At 41.0% G+C, this 16,415-nt stretch overlaps 1 protein-coding gene across 1 annotated transcript in view; it reads left to right on the forward strand.

Annotated features, from left to right (window-relative positions):
• LOC132486986 (dual specificity protein kinase CLK4-like) overlaps positions 1-15,811 on the forward strand; it is a 49,755-nt gene extending 33,944 nt beyond the window's left edge. The window contains exons 13-15 of the mRNA XM_060094528.1: positions 45-135; positions 15,377-15,496; positions 15,626-15,811. Of these exons, the coding sequence (XP_059950511.1) occupies positions 45-135; positions 15,377-15,496; positions 15,626-15,811 (397 nt within the window). The remainder of the gene's footprint in view (positions 1-44; positions 136-15,376; positions 15,497-15,625) is intronic.
• The last annotated feature ends 604 nt before the right edge of the window (positions 15,812-16,415 follow it).

Consider the following 16,415-nt stretch of genomic DNA (forward strand, 5'->3'; position numbering starts at 1 on the left):
TTTTTTTTTTCTTAAAATTTAATCCAGACTTCTCTTTCCTATAGGAAACAGAAGTATTTTCATCATAATCAGCTGGATTGGGAGGAACATAGTTCTGCTGGTAGATATGTTACGAGACGCTACAAACCATTAAAGGTAAAACAAAACAAAAAAACAAAAAAAAACTGTTTTAACTATATTTTATTGTCTTTCTTAAACAAAGTCATTTTTCCCCTCAGGAATTTATGCTCTGTCATGATGAAGAACATGAGAAACTGTTTGACCTGATTCAAAGAATGTTAGAATATGATCCAGTGAAAAGAATTACCTTGGATGAAGCATTGCAGCATCCTTTCTTTGACTTATTAAAAAAGAAATAAAATGGAAATCAGTGGTCTTACTATACTTCTCTAGAAGAGATTATTTAAGACTGTGTCAGTCAACTCTAAACATTCTAATATTTTTATAAACCTTAAATTATTTTGTACAGTTAAGTGTAAATGCTGTATGTTTTGTATCAATTGCATAATTATCTTGTTAAGCAAATATGGTATTGAAAATGAATGAAATATAAAAGCTAAAATTAATTTTCCTTTTTTGAGATGAATTACCATTTTTAAAGACCTTTGGAATATCCTTTGTGTCCAGTGATAAATGTGATTGATCTTGCCTTTTTGTACCTGCAGGTTGACTCTTGGAAGTGATTTTTGTGTTTTGTTTTTTGTTTTGTTTTTTTGAGTAAAAGGAAATCTTGACTACTTCATTCTTAAATGAATATTCTTTATTTACCTCAAATTTTCCTTAACTTTAAAAGATTTTTCTATAATTGTTGAACAGGTAATAAGTTTTATTAACTTTAGGTAGTCAGGTATTAGAAATCAAAACCCATAGGAACTGTTTGCTGTTGGAATTTCATTAAATTGTAAGTATTGTGTTCTGTTTCATTGGGTGATGTCAGTGGTGGTAAGTAGCATTCATGGAAAGACATCCAACTTGTGCATCGTAATAGATTAATAAAACCACATACACACTTCGTTTAAGATTAAAGTCTAACTGGAAAGTTAGCTTGGAAAGTCCTGTTTTCCAATGGTTATTTATGTAGTTAGTCACAAACGTAGAAATAGGAATTCTGATGACTGAGGTTTTTGTTTTTAATGCCAAATCTTTAGGAGTCTAGAAATTGTCCAATATCTGTCTCCTTACCATATGAAGTATAAATACTTAAACCTCAGCCTATGAGACTTTATGGTTATTATTAAACAATTTGTATTTATGTTACTGTTTACTGGAAAACAAAAAAAGATGATTTGATCGGAGAACACTTGGGAAGAAAACTGCAGAAATTTCCAGACCCTGATTGGTTAACATAATGAACTTTTTGTTTGTCTGAAGGTATTTTTTCTGTTTACCTGTTTACACATGAAAAACTAAATGGTAGGGGCTTCCCTAGTGGCACAGTGGTTGAGAGTCCACCTGCCGATGCAGGGGACATGGGTTCGTGCCCCGGTCCGGGAGGATCCCACATGCCGCAGAGCAGCTAGGCCTGTGAGCCATGACCTCTGAGCCTGCGCGTATGAAGCCTGTGCTCCGCAACAGGAGAGGCCACAACAGTGAGAGGCCCACGTACCACAAAAAAACAAACAAACAAACAAAACTACATGGTAAATGCTAATTTAGTAAAAAAAAAAAACTCAAAAACTATTGATCAGTCTGCCAGGTAAAGATATTTTTTGTTGTAGAATTCATGATTGCTTATCCAGATAAAGTTTTTTGTTAATAGTAATCCCATTTCTGAAGTGCATTACCAAAGATTTGAGTTTTATCTGTATTCTGAACATAAAATGCATGTAATTTTTTGGTATGACAAATGGTGATACCAAGTGGGTTTCTCTACATGATCCGCTGGTAGCATTTGCACATATAGTAAAGCTATGTTCCTGAAGTTGACTAGGAATTTAAGAAAGCTGAAATAAGTTTTGCCATAGAATCACTGCATAAATTATTCTTAGGCCTCTGATGCAGTCCACATATAGTTCAACTATGTTATATGTTATAAGGTTTTTTAAAGGAGCATGTGATGTAAAGAAATGGTTTTTCTTTTACACAGCAATCTTGTTATAGAGATGAAGAAGTCAGCCATCCTTTATTTTCCTCTCCATTTCCATACTGCTAGTTCCACTGTACTACCTAAGCCTCCTGACCTTTCCCTACAAGTGCTCCAAGTTCTCAAATTAATGTTTACTTTCTCCCCCATCAGAAACTCATTCCTTTGGAGTAGCTGATCTCAGGATATAGGAGGAAAGAAAACTATCCACACTCTTTCTTACTAAGAAGTTAATGATTGCTAACCCCTTTGCCTGCTGAAAAGTATTTACATTCTTCACTAAGGGTATTTGCTAGTTCCCAGGCCTAACTCATGGAAGTTTAGGAATTAAAGTGAAACTTCAGTGAATTAGGTAGCATAGAAGAAACGTTTAGTGGTGAGGATGGTACCTCTGGTATCATATGAGTGTCTCCTGCTAACCTTCCTTCCCATCTTCTGTGAACTCTCAGGTTCCTACTCTTATTTGCCTTTTTCCTTGTACTTCTGGACTCAATTTCTGAAAGTGCCAGGTTTTTATTTGACAGTGTTGGGAGCTTCAGCACTAACAGGAAAGGTTTAGAATGGCCAGTGTATAAATATGGATCGTTTGTAACTGGGTATTTTCCCTCATGATTTGATGTCTCATAGTTTACTATTTCTTGAAATTCCATTGACGTCAAACCTAGTTTTAAAAGTGCAGCTAAATAGGTTATTTCCAGTGTTTTCTGCTACTGCTTATTTGCTCAGGTGTTCTCATCCATGCATTCATCAAAATTTTTGGAGTAGACGAATAAAATTGACTTATGCAGTTGACAGTAGAAAAGTACCCAGTGGAGTTTTGTAGTTCGTACAGCTGAAAACAATTCCTCTGAATAATCTTGAAGGGCTTGATGCTAGAGAAATTAGAAATGACTCAGCCACGACTCCTAATAATTGCGGCTGAATTGTGACTTAAACTCAGGTATCCTAGATTCTAGCATTGTGCCTTCTTGTGATAATACACCTTACTGAGTTAAAAACTTCAGTTTGATTCTTGTTCATGGTTCTGTGAAATGGGATGAAATGAATGTAATGGCTAATAGTTTAATTACTTGGATTCCATTTTTCTCACGTTTTTCTTTAGTCGTTGATACATAGCTTCAACCATCAAAATGGTTACAATGGTATGATAATTTGAAAATATACTCTGTTTTAAGTAGATAGACAGATAACCTATATTTAAACTTATCTTGACATCCTGGAATGAAGAAACACTTTGTCAGTTAGTGGCCTGGCTTTTTAACTCATTTCCAGTTTGAAATTTCTGATTCCCACAAAATTTGGTGCAAGTAAGATATTTTAAATTTAAAGATCCAGGGACTTCCAGGGTGGTGCAGTGGTTAAGAATCCACCTGACAATGCAGATGACGCAGGTTCGAGCCCCGGTCCGCGAAGATCCCACATGGTGGAAGCACCTAAGTTGGTGTGCCACAACTGCTGAGCCTGAGCTCTAGAGCCCGAGAGCCACAACTACTGAGCCCATGTGCTGCAAGTACTGAAGACCGCATGCCTAGAGCCTGTGCTCCACAAGAGAAGTCACCACAATGAGAAGCCTCCACACCGCAACGAAGAGTAGCCCCCACTCACCGCAACTAGAGAAAGCCCACACGCAGCAATGAAGACCCAACCGAGCCAAAAATAAATAAGTTTTAAAAAATTTGTAAATTTGAACATCTAGTACTTCGTTTAACAAGCTGCATTTTTAGGGAATTCCCTAGTGGTCCAGTGGTTAGGACTCTGCTTCCACTGCAGGGGGCACTGGTTCAATCACTGGTCAGGGAACTAAGATCCCACATGCCAAGCAGCCAACAACAAAAAAAGGCAACCTTTTCAAATAGAACAGAAGAATTCATGAGTCTTTAACAGTATTCATAGTGTCAGTAATGGTTGGCTTAGTAGATTGCACGTTTGCAAATAAATAGGTAGAAACAATTTTAATTCTTAAAAGAGTTGATCAAATGATCAATTAGTTGGTTAATTGGTTTTATTTTTTCCATATTTTCATAGAGGGAAGGTAAAGTTTTAAGTCAGGTTGGCTTTACAACTCCTTGGCCAGTCTAGCCTTTGCGGCCAGTTTTATGTTAGTGATTTTTTAAAATAAAATGCAAAAGTTGAATAATGAACCTCTAAATATATATAGCCCAGCTTAAAAAATCAAAAGCATTTTGCAAATTTTGTTTCATCAGTTCCCCAACTTATTTTCCTGTTGCATTTAAGTACAAATGTCATTTACCATTTCATCCATATTTCTTTACTGTATATCTTTTACCATGAGTTTCTAATGCGAGTATCACACCTAACAAAATAATTCCTTATCTGGTAGGGTCTATAAACTTTCATGATTGTCTAAAGAGTTATTTTAAGTTAGTTTGAATCAGTACCAAGTCAGGGTCCACACATAGCTAATTTGTCTCAGATCTCTTAATCACTATGTGCCTTTTTGTCCTCTCTTTATTTCTTTGCTAATTGAAACTTGGTCATTTGTCTTTAGAGAATTTCCCATATTCAATATTTCATTGGAGTGGTGTCCTTTCCTCTGGTCCCCACTTATCCTGTAAACTGATAGTTAATGAAGTTTTTTTATAGTATTCCTTCTGATAAATACAGAAGGGATGTTAGAAATACACTGTGTTGCTACTCTTTATGAAATACTATATTTGGGCACCAATCATCAGTGGATGCTAAAACCATGAGGGGAAAACTGATGGAGAACTTTAAAATGAAGGGATCAGGCTGAACCTCAGGTTGGCAACCAGATAGATGTGTTGATATGCGTCTGAGGTGATGCAATAGGAAATACACAGCACCTGTGGGGTATCACTGCCTTTAAAACAAAAACATTGAAATTGGATCTAGTCAAGCCTGTAGATTGAAATTGAAATACAAAGAATCATCCCGACCCTTTTTGTTCATTTCTTACCTGTCTGTTAATTCTTTGGGGTAGCAGTTCAATGAACTAAAAGAGCTCAGACTTCTTACCAGCATGGTTTCAACTTTAGTCCTAGGTCTTCTCTGTGTTTGGAGGAGTAAGTTACTTTAAAGTAACTGTACTTCCTTACTTGGAATTACTGAAGGATAATATCTGTTATCTAATAGCCAATGCAGGGGACACAGTTTTAATCCCTGGTCCGGGAAAATCCCACATGCCACGGAGCAACTAAGCCCGTGCGCCACAACTTCTGAGCCCACGCACTGCAACTACTGAAGCCCATGCACCTAGAGCCCGTGCTCTGCAACAAGAGAAGCCACAACAGTGAGAAGCCCATGCACCACAACTAGAGAAAGCCCGCACTCAGCAACAAAGACCCAACACAGCCAAAAATTTAATTTTTTTTTAATCTAGCAGATTACCTGGCTTTTAGTAGACCCACTAGTAAATAGCAGTTATGTACTTTGTTTTCTATAAATGCTTTAACCCCTAGTAAATAGCAGTTACTTTGCTTTCTATAAATGCTTTAACCCAGGTGACTTCATTTTTTTAAATTTTCCCAGTAATGTTGGTTGTTCCTCTTTAGGGCACCAGGAATTACAAAACTATCAAGAATTCTACTTTTTTTTTCTTTTTTTTTTTTTCTTCGGTACGCGGGCCTCTCACTGTTGTGCCCTCTCCCGTTGCAGAGCACAGGCTCTGGACGCACAGGCTCAGTGGCCATGGCTCACGGGCCTAGCCGCTCCGCGGCATGTGGGATCTTCCTGGACTGGGGCACAAACCCGCGTCCCCTGCATCGACAGGCGGACTCTCAACCACTGCGCCACCAGGGAAGCCCAAGAATTCTACTTTTGACTACCTATCATAGCAGTTTTTATTGTGACATTTCACTGAAACTGGAAGGGGGAATAGAATTTTCAAAGAATTTTCAAAGAATTTTTCTTTTTTTAACCAATCAAGAATGGTCAACTATTCAGATATATTTTCTTATATTCACTCCTTTCCTGGTTTTAGTTTGTTTTTAAATGTTGCAATTCTGGGGAGAAGTTATATATAATTAAAAGACTTTAACTTAGATTTAATTGTAAAGGGACAATTTGTTGTCCCTTTGGGATATTTAATACTAAATCCTAAATATCCCAAAGGAGCAGACACCTCATAGGTCTAGTTCTTTAGGTACTATCAACAGCAGTTACATGTAATGAGATTAAAGATTAATTGTATATTTGGAGGAGTTCCCATGCACCCCCTCCTCCCAGTGACGTAAAATGTTTCCCATTACAAATATAAATGAAAATTAAGGTATTTTTTAACTTAAAAAAAAAACAGTGCTCCTTTTTTTAATCTTGAGCTTTGAATTTTATTTTTATTGAAGTATTAGTTTCAAGTATACAGCAAAGTGATTCAGTAATATATATACATATATATGTGTGTATATATATATATTCCTTTTCAGATTCTTTTCCATTATAGGTTACTACAAGATATTGAATATAGTTCGCAGTGCTATACAGTAGGTCCTTGTCATTTATTTTATATATAGTAGTGTGTATCTGTTAATCCCAAACTCCTAATTTATCCCTACCCCACTTCCCCTTTGGTAACCATTTATTTTCTATGTCTGTGAGTCTATTTCTGTTTTGTACATAAGTTCATTTGTATCATCTTTTTAGATTCCACATATAAGTGATATCATGATATTTTTCTTTGACTTATTCACTGAGTATGATAAGCTCTAAGTCCATCCATGTTGCTGCAAATGCCATTTTTCATTCCTTTTTCATGGCTGAGTAATATTCTAGTGTGTGTGTGTGTGTGTGCGTGTGTGTGTGTGTGTGTGTGTGTGTGTGTATCCACTCATCTGTCGATGGACACTTTGGTTGCTTCCATGTCTTGGCTATTGTTAATAGTGATGCTATGAACATTGGGGTGCATGTATCCTTTCAAATTAGAATTCATTTTCATCTTTTCTGGGTATATGCCCAGGAGTGGGATTGCTGGATCATATGGTAGTTCTAGTTTAGTTTTTTGAGAAACCTCCATGCTGATTTCCATAGTGGTTGCACCAAATTATGTTCCCACCAACAGTGTAGGAGGGTTCCCTTTTCTCCACACCCTCTCCAGCATTTATTTTTTGTAAACTTTTTGATGATGGCAATTCTGACTGGTGGAGGTGATACCTCAGTAGTTTTGATTTGCGTTTCTCCAATAATTAGCAATGCTGAGCATCTTTTTGTGTGCCTGTTGGCCATCTGGATGTCTTCTTTGGAGAAATGTCTATTTAGGTCCATTTTTTGATGGGGTAGTTGGGTTTTTTGTTATTGAGTTGTACGAGCTGTTTGTATATTTTGAAACTTAAGCCCTTGTTGGTCACATCATTTGCAAATATTTTCTCCTAGTCCATAGGTTGTATTTTTGTTTTGTTTATGGTTTCCTTTGCTGTGCAAAAGCTTATAAGTTTGATTAGGTCCCATTTGTTTATTTTTGCTTTTATTTCTTTTGCCTTGGGAGGCTGTCCTAAGAAAACATTGCTATGATTTATGTCAGAGAATGTTTTGCCTATGTTCTCTTGTAGGAGTTTTATGGTGTCATGTCTTATATTTAAGTCTTTAAGCTATTTTGAGTTTATTTTTTTGTATAGTGTTCTAACTTCATTGATTTACTTGCAGCTGACTGTCCAGCTTTCCCAACACCACTTGCTGAAGAGACTGCCTTTTCTCCATTGTATATTCTTGCCTCCTTTGTCGAAGATTAATTGACCATAAGTGGGTGGGTTTATTTCTGGGCTATGTATTCTGTTCCATTGATCCATGTCTTTTTTTGTGCCCATACCACACTGTTTGGATTACTGTAGCTTTTGTAGTATTGTCTGAATTCTGGGAGGGTTATGCCTCCAGCTTTGTTCTTTTTCCTCAGGATTGCTTTGGCAAATCTGGGTCTTTTGTGGTTCTGTATAAATTGTAGGATTATTTATTCTAATTCTGTGGAAAATGTAATGGGTAATTTGATAGGGCTCACATTAAATCTGTAGATTGGTTTGGATAGTATGGACATTTGAACAATATTAATTCTTCCACTTTGAGAACATGGGATATCTTTCCATTTCTTTGAGTCATCTTCAGTTTCTTTTATCAATGTTTCACAGTTCTCAGCAAATACGTTTTTCACCTCCTTGGTCAGGTTTATTCCTAGGTTTTTTGTTTTTTGTTTTTTGTTTTTTATGTGATTATAAAATGAATTGGTTTTTTACTTACTCTTTCTGATATGTCATTATTACTGTAAAGAAGTGCAACAGATTTATGTATGTTAATCTTATATCCTGCTACCTTGCTGAATTCATTTATCAGTTCTAATAGCATTTGTGTGGATTCTTTATGGTTTTCTATATAGAGTATAATTGTCATCTGCATATAATGACAGTGTTCCCTCTTCCCTTCCAATTTAGATACCTTTTAAAAAAAAACCCAGTGCTTTTAAATGCTGCTGGATTTACTCTTAACTAAAGGCAACATGGGTAGGTACAGTTTAGAGAATGATTGATAATAACAGGCCTAAATGATTAGAATATGTCATTAATAGAGGAGTTTAATTTTTAAAGATCTTGCTATTAATTTTTAAATTTTTTTTCAAATGATTTTTAGGAACAGTTATTTTGTGTGTCCTCACAATAATTGCACACATGAGAACAATATGACTTGTGTGACAATGCTTGCCTGCAGAGTCAGATTGAATTTAGACCCTGGGATTCCCTGTATAGGTAGACAAATTAGGTATTCTCTGTAGTCTCATCTATGAGTTGAAATACTAATACCTAACTTCCCAAGAGTGGTTGTGAGGATTAAATAAGGTAATTTATATAAAGTAGCTGTTATTTTCACCATTTCTTGATTTATACCCTATATTCTTGATTTATACAGTATTCTATAGTCTATAAATGATTTTCTTATCCTTTTGGTTTTACTCCTATTGGAACTATATGAAATGAGCACAAATAGATACTATTTCCATTTGTATGTTACCATGTTACATCTTTTTTCCATCCATTTATTTATTTATCTATGAAGTGTTTTATGTAGGAAGTATATATTTGTGTCTTGCATTTTATCTAATCTGACAATATTTTTTAAACATCTTTATTGGAGTATAATTGCTTTACTATGGTTGGTTAGTTTCTGCTTTATAACAAAGTGAATCAGTTATACATATACACACATCCCCATATCTCTTCCCTCTTGCGTCTCCCTCCCTCCCAACCTCCCTATCCCACCCTCTAGGTGGTCACAAAGCACTGATCTGATCTCCCTGTGCTATGTGGCTGCTTCCCACTAGCTATCTATTTTACATTTCGTAGTGTATATATGTCCATGCCACTCTCTCACTCTGTCCCAGCTTACCCTTCCCCCTCCCCATATCCTCAAGTCCATTCTCTAGTAGGTCTGCATCTTTATTCCCATCTTGCCCATAGGTTCTTCATGACCATTTTTAAATTTTTTTTAGATTCCATATATATGTGTTAGCATATGGTATTTCTTTTCTCCTTCTGACTTACTTCACTCTGTATGACAGACTCTAGGTCCATCCACCTCACTACAAATAACACAATTTCGTTTCTTTTTATGGCTAAGTAATATTCCATTGTATATATGTGCCACAGTCTTTGCCTGTTAGTTGTGTTTAGACCATTTATATTTAATGGGATTTTTGATATTTTGGGGTTTAGATTACCATCTTCCTATTTTTCCCATTTCTTCCCATTTTCCTTTTTCTGCTTTATTTTGAACAGAGTATTTTTCATAATTCTACTTTATTAGCTAAACCATGTGTGTGTGTGTGTGTGTGTGTGTGTTTAGCATGTGTTTTAGAGTTTGTAGTATACATCCTTATCACAGTATGCTTGTAATTGACATTATACTATGTCACATACAGTAAAAGAATCTTGTAACAGTAAACTACCATTTTCCCCTCCTGGGCTTTATACCATTTTGCCAGACATTTTACTTACTCATATGTTAAAACCCTGCAATACATTGCTATTTTTGCCTTAAGCCATCTATTATCTTTTTTTTTTTTTTTTTTTTTTTTTTTCTTTTTGCGGTATGCGGGCCTCTCACTGTTGTGGCCTCTCCCGTTGCAGAGCACAGGCTCCGGATGCGCAGGCCCAGCGGCCATGGCTCACGGGCCCAGCTGCTCCGCGGCATATGGGATCCTCCCAGACCGGGGCACGAACCCGTATCCCCTGCATCGGCAGGCGGACTCTTAACCACTGCGCCACCAGGGAGGCCCCATCTATTATCTTTTAAAGAGATAATACATGTTCTTTTTCTTCTTTTTTTCAAGCTTTTTCCTTCTGTTTCATTTTAGATAGTTTCTACTGCTATATTTTCCTTTTTAAAGAAATATTTATTTATTTATTTGGCTGTGTTGGATCTCCATTGCTGTGCACGGGCTTTCTCTATTTGACGAGAGCAGGGGCTACTCTTCGTTGCAGTGCTTGGGCTACTCATTGCAGTGGCTTCTCTTGTTGCAGAGCATGGGCTCTAGGTGCATGGGCTGCAGTAGTTGTGCCTCATGGGCTCTAGAGTGCAGGCTCAGTAGTTGGGATGCATGGGTTTAGTTGCTCCATGGCATGTGGGATCTTCCCGGACTAGGGCTTGAACCTGTGTCCCATGCATTGGCAGGTGGATTTTTAGTCACTGAGCCACCAGGGAAGTCTCATCTACTGCAACTTTGTTAACCTCCTGCTGTGTCTAACCTACCTTTAATCCCATACAGTTTAATTTTCATCTCAACATTGTCATTTTAGCCTCTAGATTAGATCTTTTAACAAAAATCTTTTGTCTCTACTTAACATGTTCAGTCTCTCCTCTTAGTTCCTTGAAAATATAGAATACAGGTATAACCTTTAATATCCTTATCTGCTAATGCTATCATCTCTTTCAATTCTGAGGTGGTTTTGATTGATTGCTTTTACTCCTATCATGGGTCATATTTTCTTGCTGTTTTGTGTGCCTGGTAATTTTGGCTTTTTGTTTTACCTTGTTGGTTATTGGGTATTTTTATATTCACTTGAACTTTATTATGGAACATGATTAAATTACTTGAATCATTTTGATCTTTTCAGGTTTGGGGTTTAAGCTTTATTAGGCAGGACCAGAGCAGCATTTAGTCTAGGGCTAGTTTATGCTCACTATTGATGCAAAATCTTTTGAGTACTCTACCCAATGCCCTCTGAATTATAAGGTTTTCCATGCTGGCTGGTGGGAAGAAGAGCTATCCCTGGCCTGTGGGCTGTGGGGATTGCTTCCTCTCTAATTAGAGTCTAATCCTTTTGAGTGGTTCTGTCCTGGCCCCAGTAGTTTCCTCACAAATGTGATGATCTCAGGCGGAGAGTTCTCTTTCTGTGTGCAGCTCTGCTCTCCAGTCCTCTACCCTGCAAATTCTAACTGCCTCAGCTTCTTTGGACTTGCAGCTCCTTCACCTTAGGGTGGCTCTGCCTGGGTCCCCCTTCCTGCACTGTGGCCTGAAAACATCTCTCCATAGAGTAAGGTGGGACAATCCTTGGGCTCACTTCATTTTTCCCCCATCTCCCAAGGGTCACTGTCCCTCATTGCCTGATGTCCAGTATCTTGAAAACTGCCGTTTCATATAGTTTGTGTAGTTTTCTAGTTTCAGATAGAGTAAGTCTAGTCCCTGTTGGTATATCCATTTTGCAAACTAGAAAACTGGGGGTCTGAAATAGTAAGTAGCTGTGAGCTATTAGTGGAACCAGAACTGGAATTTAGGCATTATACATCAATACCTGATGCTTTTTCCACAATATCATACTGCCTTTTCTAAGTAACAATTTCCTCATGTAATTGAAACTTATCCTTTTAAAACTTAAATCTTAATTTGAACCATTTTTGTTGGAAATTTAAAAAAAAAAGTTTAAGTACCCCTGCCTTCTTAAACAGAGCATTTTGAATATATCTGAACCTCTTCATTATCAACATTATTTATAATCTTATACAGTGGTTATCAACCCTATCTGACCCAAGTAATCCCTTTTTAATAAAATATTTTATAATGCCCTTTTATTCTGAAGAGTCTGAGCCCTTGACAATTATCAGGCTGGGTTGCTGCACTTGCTATTTACAGTTAGGATGGGCAAAGGAGTGCCAGAAGGTGCCTGGCATATTCCTCCCTGTCCCCACTGTATAAAAGCAGCCTCCTCTACCTACTGTTGAGGGTCAGTTACTCCTGCCAAAATGGTGACTCTTAGACTTCAGGTCCCTGGACACAGAGTTCAAAGTGCCCTGGGGGGCAGCCATAGCTTGTAGTTGAATGGACCCTTGCTCTGTGGCCTTGCAAGTATAACACTCTTGAGAAGTAGGAACTCCAATCCTGCAGGGCCCAGCTTTGTGAGGACAGCAAGCACAAAATCCCCCAGTGAGTCACGGGACGTGATGGTGAGTGGAGCTACTCTTGCTTCTACCCCTTGGTTCCTGGACCCATGCATTATTGGAAAAAAAGTGTCATGTAGAGGTCCCTCTTTTTTTTGTGGTACGCAGGCCTCTCACTGCTTTGGCCTCTCCCATTGTGGAGCACAGGCTCCAGATGCGCAGGCTCAGCAGCCATGGCTCAGGGGCCCAGCCACTCTGCGGCATTTGGGATCTTCCCAGAGCGGGGAATGATCCCGTGTCCACTGCATCGGCAGGCAGACACTCAACCACTGCACCAGGAGGGAAGCCCGAGGTCCCTCATTTAATGCGTATTCCACATCCTGAAAGATGGCACTGCAGCCTTTTAACATATTGTCTCTGAACACTCTGAGTTGGTGCTTCACCTGTGCCTTCAAAAGACAGTTCCAGTGTTCTGTGAGGCTGGCTGCTTCTGGCTGGTGCAGGATGTAATACAACCAGTGCATTCCATGGTCATGGGCTCACTCCCCCTCTTCCTCTGCTGTAAAGTGGGTTCCCTGGTCAGATGCTCTGTTATATAGGACTCCACGACCTGTGGAATGGGGAATCTGTATGGATAGTGGTGCTGCCTGAGGCTCTGCAAACAGGGAGGACAAGCCCATACCTAATATAGCTATCCACCCCTGTGAGGGACAAATTGCTGGCCCTTCTGGGATGAAGGGAGTCCAAAGTAGTTGATTTGCCACCAAGTAGCCAGTTGGTCTCCCTGAGGACTAGTGCCTATCGCTGACAGGTTAGCCATTTCAGAGGCAGCAGTAGGTAGATTGACCTTGGTAATCTATATGCATCTTAGGGAATGCAGTGGATTCCTGCCCACCCCCCAGATCTGCTCTCCACCACTCTGACTCAGCTCTCTGCCCTTAGGAGGCTGACTTCTTTGCATTGCATCATCTGGGCTCCCTTGCCCTGTAGGTTTGGTCAGTGGGAGGCCCAGCAGATCAGAGAGTAAGAGGAGAGAGAGATTATCCCCCAGCTCCTTACCTTCCAAGCCATGGTTTTGCAGAGGTGGAATCCCTTGACCAAAGGCCACAGATCCTGTTGAGCTGACCTTTGTTTAGCTCCGAGCATTCACAGGGTTCCTACATAGTTCCTTCTTCTCCCCCTTGTAGCTAGAGATGGTAATGGCCTCCCACTGTTTATACTCCAGAGTGCTTCTTCAACATCCCCTGTTGGCTTCACTTTATCTGCCCCACCATGTAGACAGTCTCTACAATCAGACTGTCTTCAGTCTGAGGATGCCATCTGTTCCTTCCAGGACCCCAGCTTACAAAATAGAGTATTTTCTGCCTTGTCTTTTAAATTAAGCTGTAGACAGTAAACATATTTTCGCCTTTCCTTAATTCACTTGACAAATATTTGCCAGATCCTGTACTGCTCTTTGAGAAAACAGGGGTGAACAAGACAAATGGATAACTTTGTCTTGTTAATAAAAAGGTAACTTCAAACAGTGATAAATGATCTTCCTGAGTAATCCTTCTGAGGACTGCGAGTGAAGCCTCCTTAGATTGGACAGTCTGGGTAGGTCTTTTGGAGATAGTGAGGTTTAAGGACCTGAGGACCTTGACCTGAAGGAGGATCTTGCTCAAAGATCTGAGAGCAGGATATTCCAGATAGTGAGGCTGTAGGCAAGGGCAGAAGCCAAAGAGACCAAGGAGCTTGGCTTGTTTAATACACAGAAGCTTCTGGAATATGGTGAACAATACTTTACAGGTGATGGGCAATTTAACTATGTGTTTGTAGCAAGAATGATGTGCCAACTTGTAACATGGTGTTGGCCTCTTTTCAAAGAAGACAATCCAGTTTGCTGAGCAAGTACTTTTCAGACAATTTATTGGGCTTACGCTAGATCTTAGCAAGACCTATCTCTGTATAACCACTTAACTGTGACCCCAAGTTACCTAAGGTCACAGCTACAAATTTGCAGAGGTGAGATGCCAACCATTTGTTTTATTCCAATCTTGGAGGTAACTTTCCCCTCCAAATTCAGGAATTAGGGAGGAATATGTCAGCTGAAGGTCCTCAACAGCGTTAAGAGATAAGTAACCTATCCAAAGACGCTAATAAATCCAAAGATACCCAGAGAGTGGGAAGATATAACAGGTCTTGTTTTCAAAAACGGCTGTGGATTTGCCCAAATTACAAAGGTCCAAGCAAGTCTGTTGTTTTTATTTGATTATTACTGGAGTTAGTGGGAGAGTTATGTGGGACCCATTTTAGGATACAATATGCCTGGTAGGAATCTGAGCCAGCAGAGAATGTGCTTGACTTCCAGCCTTGCCCCCCTTTCTTGAAAAAGACAGTTCCGGCCATTTGATTCTCATTCAGGCTTTCCTACTTTACCCCTGGGGTGTACATTCGCATCAGAATCGCAGTATAGGTTAAATGTGGTGCATACTAGATGATTATTTTTGGCCAGGTTGTGTTTCCACTACAGAATTAAGCCATCAGCTCATCAAAAGTTGGAGTTCTTTCCCCCTATCTTTTGCATTTGTTAAAGCCTAAATTTTCTCAAATGAAAGACTTCTCTAGGTCAGGAACAAGGTCTTACAATTTCTTTCCAGCACCACATGTCTGGCACATAATAAATGGTGAGAGTATTAAATATTCTAAGAGGCATCCTTCCACTAGGCTCAATCCCGACCCTGACTGCACCTGTAAATATGAATGCACAAGAGGTCGCTTTCCACCACCAAGCGGCGCTAGGGCACCATCTAGAAAGGATTCACTAAGTTTTCCACAGGGTTTGAAGTTTCGTACTTCAAAACTTCTGACACTTCAAAGTGTCAGGTTAATTCACAAGTCGAGGGGAATTTTCCCAACAAATGAATGATGCCACAGCCAGGGGTAGGCTGCAGAAGGCGCTCTGAGTCTCTGGGTGCACCACAGACCTCTTGGGATCGCAGCTGGAACTCGGGCTGCAGAGTCGCAGAGGTGCATGCGCGGGAGTGGGTGCAGCCCGGCGTCCAGGTGAGGGCGGAGGTGCGTGCTGCGCGCGGGGTCAGCCAGGTACGCGCTGTGGGGCTCCGAGGAGCCAGCTCCATTTCTGCCCCCGCCCCCTTGCCGCGCGGTGCTGGCCTGGCCGCTCCTCCCCTGGGTGGGTCCCGGCCCCTTTTCTGGCAGGGTCTATTTGTATAGAGGAACCTGCCCAAAGTGGCCGCTGTGGAGGAGTTGGCGGCAGGGAAGGGGGCGTGCGCCGCGGGCTGCTGCTGCCCGGAGGCCAAGCCCCGTGCCGGGCCGACCTCGTGCCTCGGGCTCTCCAGCACGCTCAGCCAGCGACCCCGGCTCTGTGCACCGTCCTCTCTGAGAGTCAACCCGCGATGAGCACACCATGAGTCCAGGCCAAGGCGCCAGCGGCGACGCGCGGAAGGTCTACTGGACGGGCGGCGGCGGTGCGGGGCTCCCCGCGATGGGAGTCGGGGCCTGGGCGGTGAGCGCGCTGTGCTTGCTGCTCTCTGCCGGCTCGGTGGTCGCCTGCCTGCTGCTGGGTGTCCAGGCTGCCGCGCTGCAGGGCCGGGTGGCGGCGCTCAAGGAAGAGCGGGAGCTGCTGTGGCGCGCGTGGTCGCCGGACACCCTGGTCGCCTGGGCCGAGCCGCAACTGGAGCACCTGCTGCGCGAGGTAAGTCGCCGAGCATGGGGCTGGGATTGTCCGTGCACCGGGAGCCGTCGCGGTGAGGAGCGGCCGCCGGCCAGCCATGAGCGCCCGAGTCCGACCGAGCAGCCTGCGTGGGGTCGGGGGTGGGGTGGGGTGGGGAGGGAGGCTGGGGTGCTGGCGGCCGAGGGGTCCTGCTGTTCCCGCTCCAGCCTCAGGGTCGGCCTGCGTGAAAAACAACCTAGAAGGGCTGTTTCGGGGATGAGCAGCGGGGAGGAAGAGGAAAGACTGCGGGCTTTGAAATAACAGATCTGGGGGCGAGTCTCCACGTGTGTG

Source organism: Mesoplodon densirostris, chromosome 3, assembly GCF_025265405.1.
Source record: "Mesoplodon densirostris isolate mMesDen1 chromosome 3, mMesDen1 primary haplotype, whole genome shotgun sequence".
In the NCBI taxonomy this organism is placed as follows: Eukaryota; Metazoa; Chordata; class Mammalia; order Artiodactyla; family Ziphiidae; genus Mesoplodon; species Mesoplodon densirostris.